Below are 26,364 nucleotides of genomic sequence, written 5' to 3' on the forward strand. Positions count from 1 at the left end.
AACATATGCTGAGCACTTGTTTGCTGCTTTTCCTTCACTCTGCGGGCCAACTCATCCCAAACCATCTCAAATGGGTTGAGGTCGGGTGATTGTGGAGGCCATGTCATCTGATGCAGCACTCCATCACTCTCCTTCTTGGTCAAATAGTCCTTGAACAGCCTGGAGGTGTGTTGGGTCATTGTCCTGTTGAAAAATAAATTATAGTCCCACTAAGCGCAAATCAGATGGGATGGCGTATCGCTGCAGAATACTATGGTAGCCATGCTGGTTAAGTGTGCCTTGAATTCTTAATAAATCACACACAGTGTCACCAGCAAAGATCCCCCACACCATCACACCACCTCCTCCATGCTTCATGGTGGGAACCACACATGCGGAGATCATCCGTTCACTCACTCTGTGTCTCACAAAGACATGGCGGTTGGAACCAAAAATCTCAAATTTGGACTCATCAGACAGTAGGACAGATTTCCACCGGTCTAATGTCCATTGCTCGTGTTCCTTGGCCCAAGCAAGTCTCTTCTTCTTATTGGTGTCCTTTAGTAGTGGTTTCTTTGCAGCAATTCAACCATGATGGCCTGATTCACGCAGTCTCCACTGAACAGTTGATGTTGAGATGTGTCTGTTACTTGAAATATGTGAAGCATTTATTCGGGCTGCAATTTCTGAGGCTGGTAATTGTAATGAATTTATCCTCTGCAGCAGAGGTAACTCTGGGTCTTCCTTTCCTGTGGCGGTCCTCATGAAAGCCAGTTTCATCATAGTGCTTGATGGTTTTTGTGACAGCACTTGAAGAAACTTTCAAAGTTCTTGAATTTTCCATATTGACTGACATGTCTTAAAGTAATGATGGACTGTAATTTCTCTTAGATTATTTGAGCTGTTCTTGCCATAATATGGATTTGGGCTTTTACCAAAGAGGGATATGTTCTGTATACCACCCCTACCTTGTCACTACACAACTGATTGGCTCAAATGCATTAAGAAAAAAAAAAATCCACAAATCAACTTTTAACAAGGTACACCTGTTAATTGAAAAGCATTCCAGGTGAATACCTCATGAAGCTAGTTAAGAGAATGCCAAGAGTGCGCAAAGCTGTCATCAAGGCAACAGGTGGCTACTTGAAGAATTTCAAATTTTAAATATATTTTGATTTAACACTTTCTTGGTTACTGCATGATTCAATATGTGTTATTTAATAGTTTTGATGGTTTCACTATTATTCTACAATGTAGAAAATAGTAAAAATAAAGAAAAACCCTTGAATGAGTACTGTACAGTGGGGCAAAAAAAGTATTTAGTCAGCCACCAATTGTGCAAGTTCTCCCACTTAAAAGGATGAGAGAGGCCTGTAATTTTCATCATATGTACACTTCAACTATGACAGACAAAATGAGAAAAGAAAATCCAGAAAATCACATTGTAGGATTTTTTAATGAATTTATTTGAAAATTATGGTGGAAAATAAGTATTTGGTCACCTACAAACAAGCAAGATTTCTGGCTCTCACAGACCTGTAACTTCTTCTCTAAGAGGCTCCTCTGTCCTCCACTCGTTACCTGTATTAATGGCACCTGTTTGAACTTGTTATCAGTATAAAAGACACCTGTCCACAACCTCAAACAGTCACACTCCAAACTCCACTATGGCCAAGACCAAAGACCTGTCAAAGGACACCAGAAACAAAATTGTAGACCTGCACCAGGCTGGGAAGACTGAATCTGCAATAGGTAAGCAGCTTGGTTTGAAGAAATCAACTGTGGGAGCAATTATTAGGAAATGTGAGACATACAAGACCACTGATATTCTCCCTCGATCTGGGGCTCCACGCAAGATCTCACCCCGTGGGGTCAAAATGATCACAAGAACGGTGAGCAAAATTCCCAGAACCACACGGGGAGACCTAGTGAATGACCTGCAGAGAGCTGGGACCAAAGTAACAAAGCCTACCATCAGTAACACACTACGCCGCCAGGGACTCAAATCCTGCAGTGCTAGACGTGTCCCCCTGCTTAAGCCAGTACATGTCCAGGCCCGTCTGAAGTTTGCTAGCGAGCATTTGGATGATCCAGAAGAAGATTGGGAGAATGTCATATGGTCAGATGAAACCAAAATATAACTTTTTGGTAAAAACTCAACTCGTCGTGTTTGGAGGACAAAGAATGCTGAGTTGCATCCAAAGGACACCATACCTACTGTGAAGCATGGGGGTGGAAACATCATGCTTTGGGGCTGTTTTTCTGCAAAGGGACCAGGACGACTGATCCGTGTAAAGGAAAGAATGAATGGGGCCATGTATCGTGAGATTTTGAGTGAAAACCTCCTTCCATCAGCAAGGGCATTGAAGATGAAACGTGGCTGGGTCTTTCAGCATGACAATGATCCCAAACACACCGCCCGGGCAACGAAGGAGTGGCTTCGTAAGAAGCATTTCAAGATCCTGGAGTGGCCTAGCCAGTCTCCAGATCTTAACCCCATAGAAAATCTTTGGAGGGAGTTTAAAGTCCGTGTTGCCCAGCAACAGCCCCAAAACATCACTGCTCTAGAGGAGATCTGCATGGAGGAATGGGCCAAAATACCAGCAACAGTGTGTGAAAACCTTGTTAAGACTTACAGAAAACGTTTGACCTCTGTCATTGCCAACAAAGGGTATATAACAAAGTATTGAGATAAACTTTTGTTATTGACCAAATACTTATTTTCCACCACAATTTGCAAATAAATTCATAAAAGATCCTACAATGTGATTTTCTGGATTTTTTTTCCTCATTTTGTCTGTCATAGTTGAAGTGTACCTATGATGAAAATTACAGGCCTCTCATCTTTTTTAGTGGGAGAACTTGCACAATTGGTGGCTGACTAAATACTTTTTTGCCCCACTGGGTATATATCTTGTTTTTGAGATATTGATCCGAGGGCCATTAAAAGGGTGCATTCACAGATTGATTAAAAGCCAACTTGATCAAAGTAATGTAAAATAATGAATAGATGTGTAATGTTCACAGTGGTGGGGGCAGACATTTTGATCAAGAAAATAACTTTCAGAAAATATGCATATTTTCTCAAACACTAAACATACCAATATGTATTTTACAGTTATAAGGTGAAATCTTAGCCATTTTATTATTTGATTATACTATATTTAGAAAGCATATAAGTCATTTCAAGCTGTATTCATACAGTTTTGTTGAAGAAATATTTCATGTTTTCATATTTTTATCATATTTGTACTGTGTACTTGAGTTTGTGTCCTCAAAACTGACTACACCTTAGCAATTTATAATGATTTTTTACCAGAAATGTGAGATTTAAACCTTTTTTGGAGTATGCAGAATTACAAGTTATTGTTTATGACCCTCTTATGATAAATAATTACTTTTGAGGATTACATAGATTACACTTTATTTATATTTATATAGATTATGTTTAGTTACATTTTACTGGTTCAAATCTTGTCGTGGAAATTACCACCAGGGAGTCATAGTCAAACTCAAATGAATCATTCTTTATTATCAGCAAGTTGGAGAGGTTCCAACAAACTTAATGCACCATAGTACACATCTGTCAGGAGCTCTGCCGGGGCAGTCCTAATAGTTCTCTTATATACGGCTATACAAAAAACCTACATAGGTATGGTTCATAGGGTTGGTTCCTGCATGTGACTGTCACTGTCTCCTACCTACATTTATAGAACTTATTCTGGGCGTTCTGACAGAAAGTCTGAAGAGGGGGACCATCTCCCCCTCATATCTCTAACCAGCACCTATAGGAACCAATGATTGTATGAGACAAGATGTACAATTAAAGGCTATCGCTTCAGACAAAAAAACATTCTGTATACTCCCTCTTATCACTCTCTGATAATTATTATTACATTTTATTCATTTGGTTATTGCTTAAAATATCAAAATACATCATTATAAGTAAACAAAATTAAAGCATAAAAACCACAGACACTTTCAAACCCTTAATTCTGGGTTGTACACTCCAACTAGTAACTGATCCTTATTCCATACCCCTTACTTGTAAAACCATTGTAGTAGAATGTTTTAACTTAAGACCTTCATTTCATACAGTTACACATATGCTTGATTACACAATTTAATTTATGGATTCTGGACTGACTTTGTCTTCTTCCTTCATAGAACTATTGATAAATTATCCAAACCAAATTTAAAATAACAGTCCCTACTGCGTCGCGTTGAGTCTATCACTTGAATTTAAGACCCTCAACTTAGTACACACTGGCAGAATGTACATTTACAGACAGGGAAATAAATATACAGCATGTACTACTAACATTGACATACATTATATTCATCTTATATTTCTAGCATTACATTTTCTCATCACGGCCCCCATTTGTCCCTGTGTTAATGACAAGTCAGTATCTCAATACATTTTTTGTATAAATTACTATACATTTTGCAGTGTGCAGACCTCCAGGATCAACCTGATACCCCAAATAAAACTTTTTGGACAAGCATAAATCAATTACAGGCGCACTTGACCACCCCCATCCTTCCCGGCACTCATTCTTCTGGTGTTTCTTCATTTTCTCCTTCAAATAGTGTTTCAGTTTGTCTTCTCAATGGCACATGTTCAAAGTGGATGGCCCTTGATAATGTCCCGATTCCAATATCTGGGAATAATCAGATTTTTCCCAAGCAGACAAATCTCTCACCTTTAGCCGCCACCACCATCCTTTACGGTGCATTAAGTATTGTCCATTTTCCAACTAGTACACCAGCAGCAGGAGAGAAGTTTGGACGGGATCTCTCCATACACACTCCACGTGGACTCATGCTGCCCTCCTGAGAGAAAAGGCAGTTGATAGCTTCGACTAGATGCTGTGTACAGGTTGCTGGCTCGGACTCAGGTAGAAGTGGTTAAGGACAGGGCCATAGTTAATGCCATTGTCGCCATTAATTCAGCAGGTTAGAGGGGGTGAGGCTCACACTGTTCTCGGTCGAATTAACCCTTCCATGCATCTAGAAACCATCTATGGTCACATTCGCCATAACCCCGAGAGAGGACAAACTATTTACTGTATGACAAATGATTACTACTACCATTATTCTTAATACAAATTTCAAAGACAAAATCTCAAAGAGAATAACAACACACTGTTGAAACCAAATTGGCTTATACTCCCTTATCACATTGGCGACCTCACCGCAGAGGGGCACTTCATTTAATGTAACAGCCCAGCTAACAAAAAACGTTCCCACAACTTTGGAGAACATTCCTTTAAGAGTCCCAGCAGACCATTAACTAATGTTTTCATAGGAATGTTCCCGTATGTGAACTTACCCAGAATGTGGTTACCATGTTCTCAGAATTTAAGATATGTTCTAGACAAGCTTCATGGGAATGTTGTAAGAACATTCAATCAATCAAATTTATTTAGAAAGCCCTTTTTACATCAGCCAATGTCACAAAGTGCTGTACAGAAACCCAGCCTAAAACCCCAAACAGCAAGCAATGCAGATGTAGAAGCACAATGGCTAGTAAAAACTCCCTAGAAAGGCCAGAACCTAGGAAGAAACCTAGAGAGGAACCAGGCTCTGAGGGGTGGCCAGTCCTCTTCTGGCTGTGCCAGGTGGAGATTATAACAGAACATGACCAAGATGTTCATAGATGACCAGCAGAGTCGGATAATAATAATCACAGTGGTTGTCGAGAGTGCAACAGGTCAGCACCTCAGGAGTAAATGTCAGTTGGCTTTTCATAGCCGATCATTCAGAGTCCAAAACAGCAGGTCCGGGACAAGGTAGCCCGTGCAGTGAACAGGTCTGGGTTCCATAGCCGCAGGCAGAACAGTTGAAACTGGAGCAGCAGCATGACAGGGTGGACTGGGGACAGCAAGGAGTCATCAGGCCAGGTAGTCCTGAGGCATGGTCCTAGGGCTCAGGTCCTCTGAGAGAAGAGAGAGAGAATTAGAGGGAGCATACTTAAATTCACACAGGACACCGGATAAGACATGAGAAATACTCCAGATATAACAGACTGACCCTAGCTCCCCGACACATAAGCTATTGCAGCATAAATACTGGAGGCTGAGACAGGAGGGGTCGGGAGACACTGTGGTCCTGTCCGACGATACCCCTGGACAGGGCCAAACAGGCAGGATATAACCCCACCCACTTTGCCAAGGCACAGCCCCCACACCACTAGAGGGATATTTTCAACCATCAACCTACTGCCCTGACATAAGGCCGAGTACAGCCCACGAAGACCTTCCCCACGGCACAAACCCTGATGGGGGCGCCAACCCGGACAGGAAGATCACGTCAGTGACTCAACCCACTCAAGTGACGCACCCCTTCCAGGGACGGCATGGAAGAGCACCAGTAAGCCAGTGACTCAGCCCCAGGAATATGTTTAGAGGCAGAGAATCCCAGTGGTTCGTCGCTCCAGTGCCTTTCCGTTCACCTTCACACCCCTGGGCCAGACTACACTCAATCATAGGACCCACTGAAGAGATGAGTCTTCAATAAAGACTTAAAGGTCGAGACGGAGTCTGCGTCTCTCACATGGGTAGACAGACCATTCCATAAAAATGTAGCTCTGTAGGAGAAAGCCCTGCCTCCAGCAGTTTGCTTAGAAATTCTAGGGACAGTAAGGAGGCCTGCGTCTTGTGACCGTAGCGTACCTGTAGGTATGTACGGCGGGACCAAATCGGAAAGATAGGTAGGAGCAAGCCCATCTTATGCTTTGTAGGTTAGCAGTAAAACCATAAAATCAGCCCTAGCCTTAACAGAAAGCCAGTGTAGAGAGGCTAGCACTGGAAGTAATATGATAACATTTTTGGTTCTAGTCAAGATTCTAGCAGCCGTATTTAGCACTAACTGAAGTTTATTTAGTGCTTTATCTGGGTAGCCATAAAGTAGAGCATTACAGTAGTCTAATCTAGAAGTGACAAAAGCATAGATTAATTTTTCTGCATTTTTAGACGGAAAGTTTCTGATTTTTGCAATGTTACAAAGATGGAAAAAAGCTGTCCTTGAAATATGCTTGATTAGTTCGTCAAAAGAGAGATCAGGGTTCATAGTAACGCCAAGGTTTTATTTGAGAAGACTGTACAACCATCAAGATTAATTGTCAGATCCAACAGAAGATCTCTTTGTTTCTTGGGACCTAGAACTAACATCTCTGTTTTGTCAGAGTTTAAAAGTAAACAATTTGCCGCCATCCACTTCTTTATGTCTGAAACACAGGCTTCCAGGGAGGGCAATTTTGGGGCTTCACCATGTTTCATCGAAATGTACAGCTGAGTATCGTCAGCATAGCAGTGAAAATTAACATTATGTTTCCGAATGACATCACCAAGAGATAAAATATATAGTGAAAACAATAGTGGGCCTAAAACTGAACCTTGAGGAACACCGACATTTACAGTTGATTTCTCAGAAGACAAACCATCCACAGAGACAAACTGATATCTTTCCGACAGATAAGATATAAACCAGGCCAGAACTTGTCCATGTAGACCAATTTGGATTTCCAATCTCTCCAAAAGACTGTGGTGATCGATGGTATCAAAAGCAGCACGAGGACAGATGGGGAGCTTTGGTCTGATGCCATTAAAAGGTAATTTACCACCTTCACGAGTGCGTTTCTTATACATTGTTTGTCTTCAGGAAGGCAGTGAGTTGATACACAATTGTTCTTGCAACATTCCCATGAAACGTGTCTAGAACATTAATATCTTATGTTCTGAGAACATGGCAACCATGTTCTGTGTATGTTTGGTGGGACGTTGATGGAATATTCTCCTAACCCACAGAAAACTGGACACATGAATGTTCTTGCAACGTTCTCATGAAACGTGTCTAGAACATTAACATTGTATATTTTTAGAATGTGGTAACCAGGTTCTGGGTATATTCTGTTTGACTATAAGGGAATGTTATAACTAACGCCAAAACATGCTAAAAAGGTTCTCTGAAGGTTTATGCCAACATAGATAGAATGTTCCCTTAACTAACGGAAAACTGGACACAAACATTAGGGGAACATTACGGGTGACATTACAAAAACATCCTCTCTCTATAATTGGTTGCTGGGAGGCTTTTAAAGTTCAATATTCTAGCACAATTTCTACAATTTATATATCATAGGGAAGCAAAATGTACTCTATTTGTGTAACAACTCACAAACTGTTGTGCTTGTAAACTCGAAAGGAAAGTAAAACAGGTAAGTGCACGTCTTTCCATCTTGGCAATACATAAGTGAATAATCTCCATCATTAGATAAAACCATGGTCTCAGGTCAGTGACGTCACTGAACAACGCATATAGCCAAAACTGAGCTAACATTATCAGCCCTGTAAGGCTTAGAGAAAATGGTCAAACTAAGACATGTGGGGTGGGGGTATGCTATGTGCCCTATAGCCTTACTACTTGTGCCAAGGATAGTTCATTCTTTGGCCAGATAGGACCCAGGGACCAGTCCTGAAATGCCGTTTCTCTCCACAGTCCACCAGCCATCCATATCTTGTTCAATGACCACAACCGTCTCCCCTGCAAACATGGACAGCTCGTCCTCACCCTAGAAATGGACAAGGCCGGGTTAGGCAAGTTGTGGTTCAAATGTTACATAAACGTGAATCCACTCATTCTTAGTGTTGGCCTATATGTTGAATGCAGCATATAGAGTGTCAGAGTATTCTGACCTGAGCAGCATAGTCATACAGAGCCTGGTACTCCTCTCTGCTCTCTGAGATGGTTGGCTGCACTTGCTGAAATCCAGGAATGGAGGCGTACACTCCATCTGATGTGTTGGCTAAGGATTACACAGAGGCAAGCAGATTAATCCGTTTTTTGGTCAAGCTACTGGCAGTTTGAAACCTCATTACTACCTCTATTAACGGAACTAAAAGAGTAAGCCCATGTGATGTCGTGTCAGACCCTGCTTAATATTGCTGAAACAGATACTTTTATGCGAAGGGACAGTCACCCTTAGCGGCGGTGGCAGAAAGACGACGTTTCTGTTTTTCAGGGATATGGTATTTCTAACCTAACTTCCGTTTCCCCTGAAAAACAGAAGTGGGAACTCCGCTCAGGCGTCTTTCTAGGCCTGCTACGTTAGGTTAAGGGACAGTTGACCTGCAATCAGATGGATGTTTGTGCCCCCTGGTCGTCAAGTAAATAGATTGAAAACCTGCATGATAAAGTTATGGGCTACTACTGTTTCCAAATTATGAGTGGAACAAGACTTTTCCCTTTTAGATAAACACAATGCATTGTTAAGAGGGAACATAGAAAAAAACATACATCACAATCATCTTCGTCTCTGTTTTTACCTGATAAGTAACAATGTAATGAGAGTGGAAAAACATTATATCCCTGATCCTGTCCACAAAATGGTTTCTATTGACAGTCCTACACACAATGAAATGTACCACAATTACTGTATTTACACTGAACGAAAATATAAACATAACAACATGCAACAATGTCAAAGATTTTATTGAGTTACAGTTCATATAAGGAAATCAGTCCATTGAAATAGATTCATTAGGCCCTACCTTATGGATTTCACATTACTGGGAATACAGATATGCATCTGTTGGTCACATATGCCTTAAAAGAATGGTAAGGGCGTGGATTAGAAAACCAGTCAGTATCTGGTGTGAACACCATTTGCCTCATGCAGCGCAACACTACTCCTTCGCATAGAGTTGATCAGGCTGTTGATTGTGGCCTGGGGCCTTGTCCCACTCCTCTTCAATGGCTGTGCGAAGTTGCTGGATATTGGCGGAACTGGAACACACTGCCGTACATGTCGATCCAGAGCATCCCAAAATGCTCAATGGGTGACATGATTGGTGAATATGCAAGCCATGGAAGAACTGGGACATTTTCAGCTTCCAGGAATTGTGTACAGATCCTTGCATTATCATGCTGAAACATGAGGTGATGGCGGCGGATGAATGGCATGACAATATGCCTCAGGATCTTGTCCAGTATATCTCTGCATTCAAATTGCCATTGATAAAATGCAATTGTGTTCATTGTCCGTAGCTTAAGCCTGCCCATACCATGACCACATGGACACCATAGGGCACTCTGTTCACAACGTTGACATCAGCAAACTGCTCGTCCACACGACGCCATACACGTTCTCTGCCATCTGCCCGGTACAGTTGAAACCGGGATTCATCCGTGAAGAGCACAATTATCCAGCGTGCCAGTGGCCATCGAAGGTGAGCATTTGCCCACTGAAGTCGGTTGCGATACCGAACTGCAGTTAAGTCAAGGCCCTGGTGAGGACGAAGAGCACGCAGATAAGCTTCCCTGAGATGGTTTCTGACAGTTTGTGCAGAAATTCTTCGGTTGTGCAAACCCACAGTTTCATCAGCTGTCTGAGTGGCTGGTCTCAGACGATCCCGCAGTTGAAGAAGCCAGATGTGTAGGTCCTGGGTTGGCGTAGTTACACATGGTCTGCAGTTGTGATGCCGGTTGGGTGCCAAATTCTCCAAAACATTGTTGGAGATGGCTTATGATAGAGAAATTAACATTAAACTTTCTGGGAACAGCTCTGGTGGACATTCCTGCAGTCAGCATGCCAATTGCACACTCCCTCAAAACTTGAGACATCTATGGCATTGTGTTGTGTGACAAAACGGCACAATATAAAGTGACCTTTTATTTTACCCAGCACAAGGTGCACCTGTGTAATGATCATGCTGTTTAATCAGCTTTTTGATATGCCGCACCTGTCAAGTGTATGGATTATCTTGGCAAAGGAGAAATGCTCACTGACAGGGATGTAAACAAATTTGTGCGAAGTAAAGTCAAATAAGCTTTTTGTGCGTATGGAACATTTCTGGGATCTTTTATTTCAGCTCATGAAACATGGGACCAACATTTCACATGTTACATTTATATTTTTGTTCAGTGTTGTTACAGTAATTTTATCAGCATACATACCAGTAGGTGGTGCTAGTGGCTGTGAACTGTCATTGACATTTGTTTTAGAGCCAGCCGATGAGTTCCCTTGCAGAAGGTTTGAAAACCTAAAAGTAATTAAACAGAACTTGTTTTGTTTCACATTGTAAAGATGTTGTTTTGCTGGTTACATTATTTCAAATATGCATTGTTGTAGTGCAACAACATAATTTTTAAAAAGTGTCTCTAACCTCTTCATAACTCCTCCTACAAAGCAGGCACTGCCATTGCTGTCTGTCGAGGGCTCTCTCTCATAATAGTTCTCAAACACAATGGGAGCTGGGAAGAAACCACAGGCATTCAGCAAAGCAAACTCACCCAAGGCCTAAGTAAAATGTGTATCACAGAAAGGTGGGTGCACTGCAAAGTGCAAACACAGGGGGAACACATTATTTCTCCATGTGGCCACATACAGTGCCTTGCAAAAGTTTTCAGACCCCTTGGATTTCTTCACATTTGATTAAAATGGATTTAATTGTACTTTTTTGTCAACAATCTACACAAAACTGTCTTTTTGTATATTTGAAAATAAAAAATTCATGACTAAAATAGTCATTGCATAAGTATTCAGCCCCTTTATTTAGGCAAGCCTAAACGAGTTCAGAATTTCACATTTGGCTCAGCAGATCACAAAATAAGTTACATGTGGATCTATTTTCAGATGGCGTTAAGGCGGCACGAGTGTCAAACGCATGTTAGTTTGCAATTTTGTCATGTAAAAACTAGCAAACGGGCATTTTCCAGCACTAACTCCAGGTTTAGCAATTTACCTGTCTTATATCAACTCGCTTGCACTCAGTTAAGCACAGACAAAATCCTAGAGGAAAACCTGCTTCACACCAGAGACTGGAAGAGGAATTCCCCTTTCAGCAGGCCAATAGCCTACAACACAAGGCCAAATCTACATTGGAGTTGCTTACAAAGAAGACAGTGAATGTTCCTGAGTGGCCAATTTATAGTTTTGAGTTAAATCTACTTGAAAATCTATGGCAAGTTTTGAAAATTGCTCTATAGCCATGATCCCCAACATCTTGACAGAGCTTGAAGAATTTTGAAAAGAATAATGGGCAAATATTGCACAATCCAGGTGTGCAAAACTCTTAGACTTATCCAACAAGCCTCACAACTGTAATCGATGCCAAAGGTGTATATAACGTGTATTGATTTCAATTTTAATTTCACATTGTAACAAAATAAAAATGTGAAGAATCCAAGGTGTCTGAATACACACTCTATTCTCATCAATATTTGAATAAGTTGACATTTAAAAAGTTCAGAGATAATATTGAAATGTTCAGACTGGAACATATTCATGTACACAAACCAGGAAACTGGACAGGTGGTGTACTGTACTTACCTGGTGGACTTGAGCCAGTGCTTTTCATCTCAACAAAGCAGTCATTGTCTGCTGTGATGTCACACAGTTCTAGAGTTTTCCTCACTTCTTCATAACACTGAAAGTATATTTTGGGCACTGCTTAAACACATTCAATTGGTTTTCTTTGTTAATTACTAATCAGCTCTACAGCCCAGTTATAATCTAGTAGTTATTTAAGCTACTATATGGTACAGTCCATACAAATTCTGTATATTGTCTTACATACTGGATTACAGTACAACATGGTAAGGGAAGACAAACTTCACCAACCTCATCATCTTTGACACATTGCATTGAGAATTGGTTACAGTGGACCCAGATGGCATTCCTCAGGATGTTGATACGATCTCCCTCCTGCTGCTGAAAGACCTGCAAACCACATTTCCATTGTATGATTCATCAGTATTGGATGGACATCCCCTTTTTACAACAATCTGTCAACCAGCAGCTAGTCTGATAGCAAATATTTACGTCATTTAAGAAATGTTTGTCTCATCGTACTGTTCAATCCAACTTGAATTCTTTCCTAGGACTAACATCAGAATATGGCTTAATGTACCTCACAAGTACTCTCGTGTGTAGTTTCCCATTCTTGACGAATCTTGTCTAGTTGATCAATATTTGACATGTATTGTTTTTCTGCAAACAAAGAAAAGGTGGTACTCAGATAATACACAGTCCTTTATGTTTCTCTCATCTCACCTTTTATTCATTTTTTACATTACAAAACATACACATACAAATGACAGTATACAGAGACACACAAACATCAACGACATCACACCTGCCCAGACCCACCTGCTCCCTCACGCCCTCCATCTCCAGCGCCCGCATCACTCTCCGCCACATGGCCGAAAACTGCACCATTTTGTTTCTCTCGGTCACCCACACACTTTCAACATTTAGATAATAAAACATTTTGACCATTCCATTGTGTTGACGGAGGATTGGTTGATTTCCAGTTTAAGTGTGCACGTTTTTTTCAAGATGATTGACAAGAAAAGTATCGTCCAACCCATCGGGCTTCTCACTGCCACATGCCATGTCTTTAAATATGCAGACAGACGGAATGAAAGTAATTTCACCACATTGTAATATTTCTGACTGCCAACTGTATAACTCCGCCCAAAACTTTTGGACTTCATAGCTTTCTACACCTGCATTGCTAGCTGTTTGGGGTTTAGGCTGGGTTTCTGTACAGCACTTTGAGCTGACGTAAGAAGGGCTTAATAAATACATTTGATTTGATTCCTAGAAGGCAAGGATTTTTGAGTCATTGTTAGTTTTACATTTAAGACATGATTGCCGTTGTGCTATAGAATTTGTGAATTTTGTCTTACGTAATAAATTCTAAACATTAATTTATACTGGATTAACCCTACATCTTTGTTAACTGTAATTTAATTAGTTATGTGCCAACATTCCCTCCATCTTGTGCCAATAACAGTTATTTTGAAGTCTTGGTTCCAATAGTTTATATTTTTTTCTAAGAGATTGTCAGTTGTACATGTTTCCTTTAATGACTCCTATGCCGGAAGAATTTTTGAAGGTTCAGTGGAGGGAACAATATCTATGGCCTTTCGAAATATCATCTGCACATTAGAAGCAAATTCCAAGATTACTTGATGAAATAGGAACTGAAGTCATTGCACAACAGTTCATTCCTGCTAATTCTCAGCAATATGGTGATGAAAGGGAAACAAAACCAAGCTGTCAAATCATGCTGTGGCTTCTCAGCAATCTTGATTTCGAGGATCTTTAATTAGCCAAGTCATAGACTGCCTTTATTCGTATTATTTCAAACATTTTTTAAATAGGAAAAGATAGGAGCTCACTAGCCTAGTATCCCATACCTGCCTCTGCTGCTGCCTCCCTGCACTGCTTAGACTTGTTGTGCACCTGCAAACGAACAGGAATGTTACTGTGACTGGCAGGAAACCATTGCATAAATGTCAGGACTAAAGAGTATGGAAATGATCTTCCAATTACATAATTGGAAATCCTTTAGTACGTCTTTAAAGAGGAAATGATAGAACAGAATTTCTATTTCAACACTCAGTTGAAGAGGAAAGTTGCAGTAATCTTCATGAACAAGGGTTTTACTTAATGCCCCACACAGCAACAGTGCAGAATGCGTGTTTCTATTCACTCTATGATGAAAGTCCAACATCCTTTGCAATACACATCCTTTGTAATTATTCAAACAACTCAAAATATGTACAGACTGAACATACAGCAGTTGTCGGTCAATCTTGCACAAGTACTCAGAGGGAGTACTAATTTCATACAACTTAATTGTCTATTTCGAAGCCTTGTTCCCATTGTCAGGTAAGTAGATGTGTTGTCCAGTGTGGATGGGAAGAGTAAAATGATTTACCCTCTCAGCCTGCTTGGGTGTGGTGGTAGCTACACTGATCATCCTCTCAGCAACTTGCTCGGCCTCATCCGCCTCTCTGCACCTCTGCTCATAAGTTCTCTTAGACTGGGAGTGAAATGACACACAGAAAGGGAACCTGTTGTCTGGTTTACAATACTACACAATGTACATAGCTCCAATTATTAGATACTGACAGCTATTATTATTATTTGAAACTTTACAGGAAGTTGCTGCAAGATGAGGAACAAAGTATAATTGAGAACGAGAGATGCATGTGTAAGCAGAGAGACTAAGATAAAACAAACAACGCAGGATTTGCTAAGCCGAGAGTTACGATGTTTCAGAGGCGCTCCCTCGGCTTGCCACAGAATTCATACATCCAATTCATACATCCACTACATGCCCTATCTGGACACCTGCTCGTCGAACATCTCATTCCGTTCTGGGAAGGCTCGCAGTCTGCGTTTCCAATTCATCCCAAATGTGTTTGATGGAGTGGAGGTCAGGGTTCTATGCAAGCCAGTCAAGTTCTTCCACACCGATCTTGACAAACCATTTCTGTATGGCCTTCGCTTTGTGCACAGGGGCATTGTCATGCTGAAACAGTAAAGGGCCTTACCCAAACTGTTGCCACAGAATTGTATAGAATGTCATTGTATGCTGTAACATTAAGATTTCCCATCACTGGAACTAAGGGGCCTAGTCCGAACCATGAAAAACAGCCCCAGATCATTATTCCTCCTCCACCAAACTTTATAATTGGCACTATGGTAGTGTTGTCCTGGCATCTGCCAAACTCAGATTAGTCCGTCGGACTGCCAGATGGTGAAGCGTGATTCAGCACTCCAGAGAACGAGTATCCACTGCTCCAGAATCCAATGGCGGCGAGCTTCACACCACTTCAGCCGACACTTGGCATTGCGCATGGTGATCTTAGGCTTGTGTGTGGCTGCTCGGCCATAGAAACCCATTTCATGAAGTTCCCGATGAACAGTTTTTGTGCTGACGTTGCATCCAGAGGCAGTTTGGAACTCGGTAGTGATTGTTGCAATCGAGGACAGGCGATTTTTAAGCAATATGCACTTCATCACTTGGCGGTCCTGTTCTGTGAGTTTGTGTGGCCTACCACTTTGCGGCTGAGTTGTTGTTGCTCCTAGATGTTTCCACTTCACAATAACAGCACTCACAGTTGACTGGGGCAGCTCTAGCAGGGCAGAAATTTGATGAATTGACTTGTTGGAAAGGAGGCATCCTATGACGATGCCACGTTGAAAGTCACTGAGTGCTTCAGTAAGGCCATTCTACTGCCAATGTTTGTCTATGTAGCTTGCATGACTGTGTGCTGAATTGTATACACCAGTCAGCAATGGGTGTGGCTGAAATAGTCAAATCCACTAATTTGTACACATACACTATACAGTTGAAGTTGTAAGTTTACATAAACATAGGCTAGAGTCATTAAAACTCGTTTTTCAACCACTCTATAAATTTCTTGTTAACAAACAACAAACAATTGTTTACAGACAGGTTATTTCACTTATAATTCACTGTATCACAATTCCAGTGAGTCAGAAGATTACATACACTAAGTTGACTGTGCCCTTAAACAGCTTGGAAAATTCCAGAAAATGATGTCATGGCTTTAGAAGCTTTGTTAGGCTAATTGACATCATTTGAGTCAATTGGAGGTGTACCTGTGGATGTATTTCAAGGCCTATCTTCAAACTCAGTGCCTCTTTGCTTGACATCATGGGAAAATCAAAAGAAACCAGCTAAGAACTCATAAGAAAAATTGTAGACCTCCAGAAGTCTGGTTCATCCTTGGGAGCAATTTCCAAACACCTGAAGGTACCACTCTCATCTGTACAAACAATAGTACGCAAGTATAAACACCATGGGACCACGCCTGCCGTCATACCGCTCAGGAAGGAGACACGTTCTGTCTCCTAGAGATGAACGTACTTTGGTGCGAAAAGTGCAAATCAATCCCAGAACAACAGCAAAGGACCTTGTGAAGATGCTGAAGGACACAGGTACAAAAGTATCTATTTCCATAGTAAAACGAGTCCCATATAGACATAACCCGAAAGGCCGTTCAGCAAGGAAGAAGCCATTGCTCCAAAACCGCCATAAAAAAGCCAGCCTACGGTTTGCAACTGCACATAGGGACAAAGATCGTACTTTTTGGAGAAATGTCCTCTGGTCTGATAAAACAGAAATAGATCTGTTTGGCCATAATGACCATCCTTATGTTTGGAGAAAAAAGTAGGAGGCTTGCAAGCCAAAGAACACCATCCCAACCATGAAGCACGGGGGTGGCAGCATCATGTTGTGGGGGTGCTTGGCTGCAGGAGGGACTGGTGCACTTCACAAAATAGATGGCATCATGAGGTAGGAAAATTATGTGGATATATTGAAGCAGCATCTCAAGGCATCAGTCAGGAAGTTGAAGCTTGGTCGCAAACGGGTCTTCTAAATAGACAATGACCCTAAGAATACTTCCAAAGTTGTGGCAAAATGGCTTAAGGACAACAAAACAAAGCCCTGACCTCAATACATAGAAGATTTGTGGGAAGAACTGAGAAAACGTGTGCGAGCAAGGAGGCCTTCAAACCTGACTCAGTTACACCAGCTCTGTCAGGAGGAATGGGCCAAAATCCACCCAACTATTGTGGGACGCTTGTAGAACTGGCTTCCAGTTACATCCGCCAAGACCATGGTCTGTACGGAGCTGTGAGGGGAAGGCACCTCAGTACCTCCAGGCTCTGATCAGGCCCTACACCCAAACAAGGGCAATCCACCTCTGGCCTGCTCGCCTCCCTACCACTAGTTCCCGCGCAGCCCAGTCAAAACTGGCTGCTCTGGCCCCCCAATGGTGGAACAAACTCCCTCACGACGCCAGGACAGCGGAGTCAATCACCACCTTCCGGAGACACCTGAAACCCCACCTCTTTCAGGAATACCTAGGATAGGATAAAGTAATCCTTCTCACCCTCCCCCCCCTTAAAAGATTTAGATGCACTATTGTAAAGTGGCTGTTCCACTGGATGTCTTAAGGTGAATGCACCAATTTGTAAGTCGCTCTGGATAAGAGCGTCTGCTAAATGACTTAAATGTAAATGTAAATGTAGAAGGCTAACTGAAACGTTTGACCCAAGTTAAACAATTTAAAGGCAATGCTACCAAATACTAATTGAGTGTATGTAAACTTCTGACCCACTGGGAATGTGATGAAAGAAATAAAAGCTGAAATAAATCATTCTCTCTACTATTATTCTGACATTTCACATTCTTCAAATAAAGTGGTGATCCTAACTGACCTATTTTTACTAGGATTGAATGTCAGGAATTGTGAAAAACTGAGTTTAAATGTATTTGGCTAAGGTGTATGTGAACTTCCGACTTCAACTGTATATACAAAAGTATCTCAGCGGAGTCAATCACCACCTTCCGGAGACACCTGAAACCCCACCTCTTTAAGGAATACCTAGGATAGGATAAAGTAATCCTTCTCACCCCCCCCTTAAAAGACCTAGATGCACTATTGTAAAGTGGCTGTTCCACTGGATGTCATAAGGTGAAAGCACCAATTTGTAAGTCGCTCTGGATAAGAGCGTCTGCTAAATGACTTAAATGTAATGTAAATGTATCTCCAGTACATATTGTGCACTCACATTTACACTGAAGCGTGTTATACCTCTACACTCTTTCCACAGCTCGTCTTTCTCTTCCACCCTCTCTCACAACGATTATGACTTTGATGGCCCTCCTTGTTTCCATTTTTATCTGTATGCGCTTGGTGGTGTGCCTTATATGTTTTGTGTATATAACCAATTTACCAAAACCTTAAGGTTTTCTTGAACCATACTAACCAAAGGTTCTTTGTAAGTAAAGCTAAAATAACCCTGACACATTGAGCCCTACCTACCACAGACAAACATAACTATAAGTTTCGGGGTTTGACGTCACACAAATAAGCATACAGATAAAGAAATGAAGATGGTTTTTGGTAGGAACTGTGCTCACCTCCATTGTTTTCTTGTGTAAAGACACCTTTATCTTCTGAACCTTGTCCATGATGCCTTCAAACTGAGACAGAGGAAAGTATACTGTGACTGATGCACAACTTGCTGATCAATTACAGATAAATAGTGGATGTCTGTCCTTTATCATGGAAAACAGCAAATGGTTATGAACATTTGATATCAAAGTATATGAATTAATTGTACAACATATGTAGATATTCATCACTATGAGCTAACAATAGATTGTCTTTAGACATGTAAAGTTCCAAGAATATGACCTGAGATACTAACTTACAGAAATCTATGTACTGTATCTCACTACAGTGTTTAGGAGGGGAGATTCACATTAGGTGGGACAACTCAAACCGTCCAGTGATTCTGGACACATTATAGGGTGATTATAGTAGCCACATTACTTCACTGTCTGTCAGATAAAAGTAAAAACTCCTGTGCAATTTCCTCATGTGGGTGAATACTGTAAAGGTCAAACCAAAACCTTTTTTCTCTGCTCTTTCTGTCGCTCCCTGAACTGTTCCATCCTCTTGACCTCTTCCTTTAACACCCCAGACAGTTGTATGTGTAGGTTCCCAATGTTCTCAATTTCTACAAAACATGAGATTTGACAACATTACAAATCTGGGATGAAGTAGAGTGCCGCTGACAGATGTTGCAACTGCATAGCTAACAGGTGGACAAGTGAAGTTGTGTTCTACTTACGGACTTTGAGTTGGTCAAGGGATGCTTTCAAAGTGCTGTGAAAAGCAGATAACTGTGAGAATGTGCAGATACATTCATTTCACACACACACCTCTCTCTCTTTCCACCAAAAAGTAAGGCATTTAGTTTCCATGAATCCTGAGAGCAGAGCCACTCACTTGATCTCACAGAGTCCCCCTGCCTTGCGTGCAATCATCACCAACTCTTTGCCATATCTCTCTTCAGCAGATGCCCTACCCAATGTAAACACAATATTTCTTCATTTATAATTGTGGCGTAATATAATTTCATACACAATGTAGGAAACGCTTTGCTGACAACAATTACCTCATCTTCAAGAGCTCCTCCATATCTTTGCACATCCGTCGACCCTCACAGAGTCTCTGGATGAGAGCCTCATATCCCACATTACTGATGAAATCCACTCCCTACAACCATACATAATCATACCATTATCTTAGCAACCTCAAATAAACAAATATGTTTTAATATAAAGGTCCAAAGAAAGTCATTTTCAAAAAATAGATGCAACAAAGCAACTATTAATCTTTCAGCCACAGCCTTTATTGACACTTATCCAGCTTTGTGGTGTTTGGCAAAACAAAATGATTTCATGGATGCTGTGTACATAATAGTACTGAATGCCAGTGCAGGTGAAAGTCATAAACATGTTATATGATACATCACCTTCAGTGGGGATGTTGCTGGGCCCACACTGTCTCACTCATACCTTACAGTACATACCACCCAGTTACCACAGGAAAACAACCATAAACAGTAGTTGGTCATCACGTACTTAGCAGTATCAGAAATGATTCCACTGTCAACCACCTTATGTATCAACAGCAAACAATTGAATGTGTTCTGTTAGCTGAACTTTGGCTTATGCATGATTGTGTACTATGTGAAGTCCAAAATAAATAAATAGATGTAGAATACAGAATGCCAAATACTGGTATTTGTATTACACAATATCAAACATAATTCAATGCCAAAAATATTTCATACAAAGTAATAAGAAAACATGTACAATAAGTGAATGAATTTTATGTGTTCATTTTCATTTGCAAAGGTTAGAAGGGGATTATGGTACTGAGCCTGTAATGCAAATCAACCCAGAAGTTGTCTGTGGCTTTGTAGTTCTGACAATGCATCACAGTCAGAAGATAGAAAACAGAAAGAGTGGGGAGCCTGGCCTGTTCACGGTTGGGTTCGTTTCAAAGGAAGCTCAGCAGGAAAGGCTTATCACACTTACCGACCCGCTGAAAAGAGCAATCCAGCTAAGAGAATGAGCTACAACCAAGTTGTGTAGAACATTTGTCAGCGACTATTTTACAAAAATGGGGCCTAGTTATTTCGATAAATTACATAATACACCAGTACATTTATTATTCCACACACTGAAGAGCAAGTTTACACAAAAATAATTACTAATACATTTCATAAACATAGCATCTGAAAAAAAGTTTTAGTCAAGAAATTGGCTGAGGCCATAAAACAAACACATTTGTAAACTACAATCTGAGAGCCAATGAGAAATACTATGGTTAATTTACACACTGTTCCCTGGGAGGTCGTCATTGTAAATAAGAATGTGTTCTTAACTGACTTGCCTAGTTAAATAAAGGTTACATTTAAAAAAGAATAACCAAAAAATTGCCTCTGTGCAGTGCATTTCTAAAAAATAACCTTAACCTATCTTAACCATAGAGATCATATGGATTGAGCATCAAAGTAGTTAGTCAGTATGTTAAAGTAACTCACCCAAAATACATCTTTGAATTGTAAAGTCATCTCAGCAAAAGACCAAATATAATATACTCTGCGAGTGGATTCAGTAAAGAAAGCACTGATGGTTGTCAAAGCCAGTGAAGATATACGCACAGGAAACCCCCAGCTGGAACACAGGGCTTGGTTCACTAGTTTGACTCAAATGAGGAAGTGTTTTGGTGTGGTGTCAGCTACCACATACAGCACGCATCTAAGGTAACATTTAAGTTGGTTGTTATTTGATAGATACTGTAAGTACATGCTTTTGGACATCTTTCTAAATGTTTTCTATAAATGATCATTCCAGCAACCCATCCTGCTCTAAAGTACATAAACAGACATTATAAAGCAGGAAAGCGAACTCAGAATTTACAAACCATTCTGTCTATCATAGTATGTTGAGAAAAACAAACAGCATTCCTCTGTGCTTACCATTAGTTCGAACATCTCCAATAAATTCACTTAGACTGATGAGCTCATCTTTAGCTGTGTCATATTCACTCAACACATTTTCATGGGCAAAAACCTAAAAGAAAAATGAACAGCAAAATATTAACCGCATCAAAAGTTTCATTCTGCATCCTTGCTCATCTAAATAGTCTACCATTATCTTAGCAACCTCAAATAAACAAATGTTTTAATATAAAGGTCCAAAGAAAGTCATTTTCAGAAATGATTCCACTGTCAACCACCTTATGTATCAACAGCAAACACTTGAATGTGTTCTGTTAGCTGAACTTTGGCGTATGCATGATTGTGTGAAGTCCAAAATAAATAAATAAAAGAAAAATGAACAGCAAAATATTAACCGCACCAAACATAAAATTCTGCATCCTTGCTCATCTAAATACACACGTAAACAGCTTGTTCTGTGTAGAAATGTCTCACAGTCATGTGATCCACTTCAGATGGGTATGTAAATGTGAGAAACTTGGTTAGGTTAAGGCCTGGTGTGCCATCCACCTCAGCAAAGTCAAAATGCTTATTTTATTTTAATGTGGAGCTAAAAAGGAAAAGATTGATAAGTACTGTGAGGTGTAGAGCATGTGCAATCCATATGTTGTCAACAATAAAATACAGGCTAACTGGTAAACTAAGGTGATCATACAAGTCTGAGAACTCTTCCCCTGGATCCTCCAGAACAGCATTTTCATCAATATTACTCACTCAGTATCTGGAGCATCAGCATTTGTGGGTTCGATTACAGGCTCAAAATGGGAAGAAACAAAGAACTTTCTTCTGAAACTCGTCAGTGTGTTCTTGTTCTGAGAAATGAAGGCTATTCCATGCGAGAAATTGCCAAGAAACTGAAGATCTCGTACAATGCTGTGTACTACTCCCGTCACAGAACAGCACAAACTGGCCCTAACCAGAATAGAAAGAGGAGTGGGAGGCCTCGGTGCACAACTGAGCAAGAGGACAAGTACATTAGTGTCCAGTTTGAGAAACAGACGCCTCACAAGTTCTCAAATGAAAGCTTCATTAAATTGCACTCGCAAAACGTCAACAGTGAAGAGGCGACTCCAGGATGCTGGCCTTCTAGGCAGAGTTCCTCTGTCCAGTGTCTGTGTTATTTTTCCTTTTATTTTTTATTGTTCAGTCTGAGATATGGCTTTTTCTTTGCAACTCTGCCTAGAAGGCCAGCATCCCGGAATAAGAACATGAATAAACTGACGAGTTTCAGGAGAAAGTACTTTGTTTCTGGCCATTTTGAGCCTGTAATCGAACCCACAAATGCTGATGCTCCAGATACTCAACTAGTCTAAAGGACAGTTTTATTGCTTCTTTAATCAGGACAACAGTTTCCAGCTGTGCTAACATAATTGCAAATGGGTTTTCTAATGATCAATTAGCCTTTTAAAATGATAAACTTGGATTAGCTAACACAATGTGCCATTGGAACACAAGAGTGATGGTTGCTGATAATGGGACTCTGTATGCCTATGTAGATATTCCATAAAAAATCTGCCATGTCCAGCTACAAGTCATTTACAACACTAAATGTGTACACTGTATTTCTGATCAATTTGATGTTATTTTAATGGGCAATACATTCTCTTATCTTTTTTTTTACCTGATTTTAAATGTTTGTCAGAATCTGTATCAATCTTCTTCACGATGTCCATCATTTTTTTCCTTTGCTCAGCTGGAAAAAAAAAAAATAATAATCTCTGTCCTAAAACCCAAGTTCTAGAAATGGAGAGATAGTGAATATGACTGAGAGGGGAAAACATTATTCAGATGATTATTCAAAAATGTAAACCTCAGTACCCAGCAGAACAGTGGTTTTCAACCAGGGGTACTGGGACCCCTTGGGGTATTTGTCCAATCCACAGGAGGTACTTCAGAAAACTCACGAGACCATAGGGTTACTGGTAAAATGCACATGAGGGGGTACTTTAGGGGTACTCAGGCAGAGTAAAATTCAGTTGGTGGTACAGTAACCGAAAAAGTTTGGGTACCACTGCATGTCATGCTCAGTGCTGGTGGACACATAATGTTCTTCATGATTGTGGGAGCTCTTTCCAAAGGCACAGTGCATCACAAGCAATACAATGGTTAAAACAGCATATTTCATCTATGAAGAAGGAAAAATGCATAATGTTACAGTAATGTTTGCATCTTTTGTAAGCTTAAAGAAGTATACAGCTTTAGAATGATTATATACTGTAATATGTTGTCTGATTCTACACTACTATGAAAAACTGAAGACTAGCGCCACTTGGTGGTGGACATTGAAGAGAGTGAGTTGGGAGTAGGGGCAAAAACAATGCATACAGTAGATACTGTAGCTAGCTATATCAGCTAGCTAGTGGCACCTTAATTGGTGAGGACAGGCTCGTGGAAAATGTCTGGAGCGGAATGATATCAAATACAGAATGAGCAGTATGGCTTGTGGCATTGTCTTGCTGGAGGGTCATGTCAGGATGAGACTGCAGGAAGGGTACCACATGAGGGAGGAGGATGTCTTCCCTGTAACGCACAGCGTTGAGATTGCCTGCAATGACAACAAGCTCATTCCGATGATGCTGTGACACACCGCTCCAGACCATGACGGACCCTCCACCTCCAAAGCGATCCCGCTCGGTGTAACGCTCATTCCTTCGACGATAAACGCGAATCCGACCATCACTCCTGGTGAGACAAAACCGCGACTCGTCAGCGAAGAGCACTTTTACCAGTCCAGCGACGATAGGTTTGTGCCCATATGCGACATTGTTGCCGGTAATGTCTGGTGAGGACCTGCCTTACAACAGGCCCACAAGCCCTCAGTCCAGCCTCTCTCAGCCTATTGTGAACAGTCTGAGAACTGATGGAGGGATTGTGCGTTCCTGGTGTAACTAGGGCAGTTGTTGTTGCCATCCTGTACCTGTCCCGCAGGTGTGATGTTCAGATGTACCGATCCTGTGCAGGTGTTGTTACACATGGTCTGCCACTGCGAGTACGATCAGCTATCCGTCCTGTCTCCCTGTAGCGCTGTCTTAGGCGTCTCACAGTACGGACATTGCAATTCATTGCGCTGGCCACAACTGCAGTCCTCATGCCTCCTTGCAGCATGCTTAAAAGCATGTTCACGTAGATGAGCAGGGACCCTGGGCATCTTTCTGAAGGTGTTTTTCAGAGTCAGTAGAAAGGCCTCTTTAGTGTCCTAAGTTTTCATAACTGTGACCTTAATTGCCTAGCGTCTGTAAGCTGTTAGTGTCTGTATGTTCATTAATTGTTTATTGTTCTTTGAACAAGCATGGGAAACAGTGTTTAACCCCTTTACAATGAAGACCTGTGAAGTTATTTGGATTTTTACACATTATATTTGAAAGACAGGGTCCTGAAAAGGGCCGTTTCTTTTTTTGCTGAGTCTATATGGTAATTTTAGTATACTCCAAGCGCACAGTGTCCTTTCAGTTGAGTGTACTAGCCTTCTTCTGTCTACCGGAAGTTGATGCTGTTGCTATGCAACTTCTTGCTAGCTCGTGGTAATGTCTGGAGCGGAATGGTATCAAATACATCGAACACATGAGCTGTGTCCGAATACCTATACTAACATACTTTATGCTACATAATTAATGAGTATATTCTACATACTATTAGGTAATTTTAGTATAGTGCAAACAAACATTATCCTTTCAGTTGAGTGTACTAGCGCTTCTTCTGTCTTCTGGAAGTTGATGCTGTTGCTTTGCAACTTCTTGCTAGCATAGTTAACAAATTACTAGCTAGACATCTTACGACTTCATTAGCAATGTACATTGACAACGCACAATGACTATACCACTTAGCTAAGCATGACGTGAATAATCAAGTCAATAAACGTTGGGTAGTTAGTTAGATAGCATATAGTTAATATACTGACAAGTTCGATGTATTAGTAGCTAGCTAACATACTGGTACAGACAAGCAACTGTAACGGATGTGAAATGGCTAGCTAGTTAGCATTTCAATCGGTGACGTAATTTGCTCTGAGACGTTGAAGTAGTGGTTCCGTGGCTTTTGTGGAGTGAGGGGTGACGATTCTTCGAGGGTGACTGTTGTTGATGTGTGCAGAGGGTCCGTGGTTCGCGCCCGGGTATGGGCGAGGGAGGGAACAGTCTAAAGTTATACTGTTACACAACTACTGTAATGATATGCTATGTGGTTAGTGTAGCTAACAAATTGTCAGCAAACGTTTCAAAAGTCATTACTTTATACCTTTGGATAGCATTTTCGTAACATTTGTCATAATTAGTTAAAGCAATGAATCTGTATCCCCTCTCTTTCGGACTTCAGCTGCATATTTCCCTCCATTTTCTTCAAATCTGAAAAAATGTGAAGCCACGCCCATTTTCTGAAGAATTGCATTATGGGCACTAAAAGCACGGAAATATTCCACCTTTATTTAACTAGGCAAATCAGTTTAGAACACATTCTTATTTACAATGACAGGCCTACCACGGCTGAACTCTCCCCTAATCCGGACGACGATGGGCCAATTGTGCGCCACCTTTTGGGACTCCCGATCACAGCTGGTTGTGCGATACTGTGCCTTAGACCGCTGTGCCACTCGTATCTACTGCTTGTATACTTTCGTATTTTGGCGAATGTAGTAAGAATCCGGGAACTTTGGGCATACTAACTATATCCATACCATGACCAATAAACATACT

At 40.9% G+C, this 26,364-nt stretch overlaps 1 protein-coding gene across 2 annotated transcripts; it reads right to left on the reverse strand.

Annotated features, from left to right (window-relative positions):
- Window positions 1-3,485: 3,485 nt before the first annotated feature.
- Window positions 3,486-21,350, reverse strand: LOC115134241 (proline-serine-threonine phosphatase-interacting protein 1-like). 2 transcript variants are annotated; one of them, XM_029668010.2, is made up of 16 exons: window positions 21,218-21,350; window positions 19,781-19,881; window positions 19,612-19,686; window positions 19,454-19,488; window positions 19,233-19,339; window positions 18,738-18,800; window positions 14,712-14,816; window positions 14,188-14,233; window positions 12,894-12,973; window positions 12,605-12,703; window positions 12,314-12,410; window positions 11,148-11,235; window positions 10,939-11,024; window positions 8,679-8,788; window positions 8,404-8,554; window positions 3,486-5,920 (listed from the first exon to the last, which is right to left on the reverse strand). In XM_029668010.2, the coding sequence occupies exons 1-15, from the start codon at window positions 21,245-21,247 to the stop codon at window positions 8,423-8,425; spliced, it is 1,254 nt and encodes a 417-aa protein (XP_029523870.1). In that variant the 5' UTR covers window positions 21,248-21,350; the 3' UTR covers window positions 3,486-5,920; window positions 8,404-8,422. The 2 variants fall into 2 exon arrangements, with proteins under 2 accessions (XP_029523870.1, XP_029523872.1); XM_029668012.2 differs by lacking the exon at window positions 14,712-14,816.
- Between the last annotated feature and the right edge of the window lie 5,014 nt (window positions 21,351-26,364).

The sequence above is a fragment of the Oncorhynchus nerka genome, linkage group LG9a (assembly GCF_034236695.1).
Source record: "Oncorhynchus nerka isolate Pitt River linkage group LG9a, Oner_Uvic_2.0, whole genome shotgun sequence".
In the NCBI taxonomy this organism is placed as follows: Eukaryota; Metazoa; Chordata; class Actinopteri; order Salmoniformes; family Salmonidae; genus Oncorhynchus; species Oncorhynchus nerka.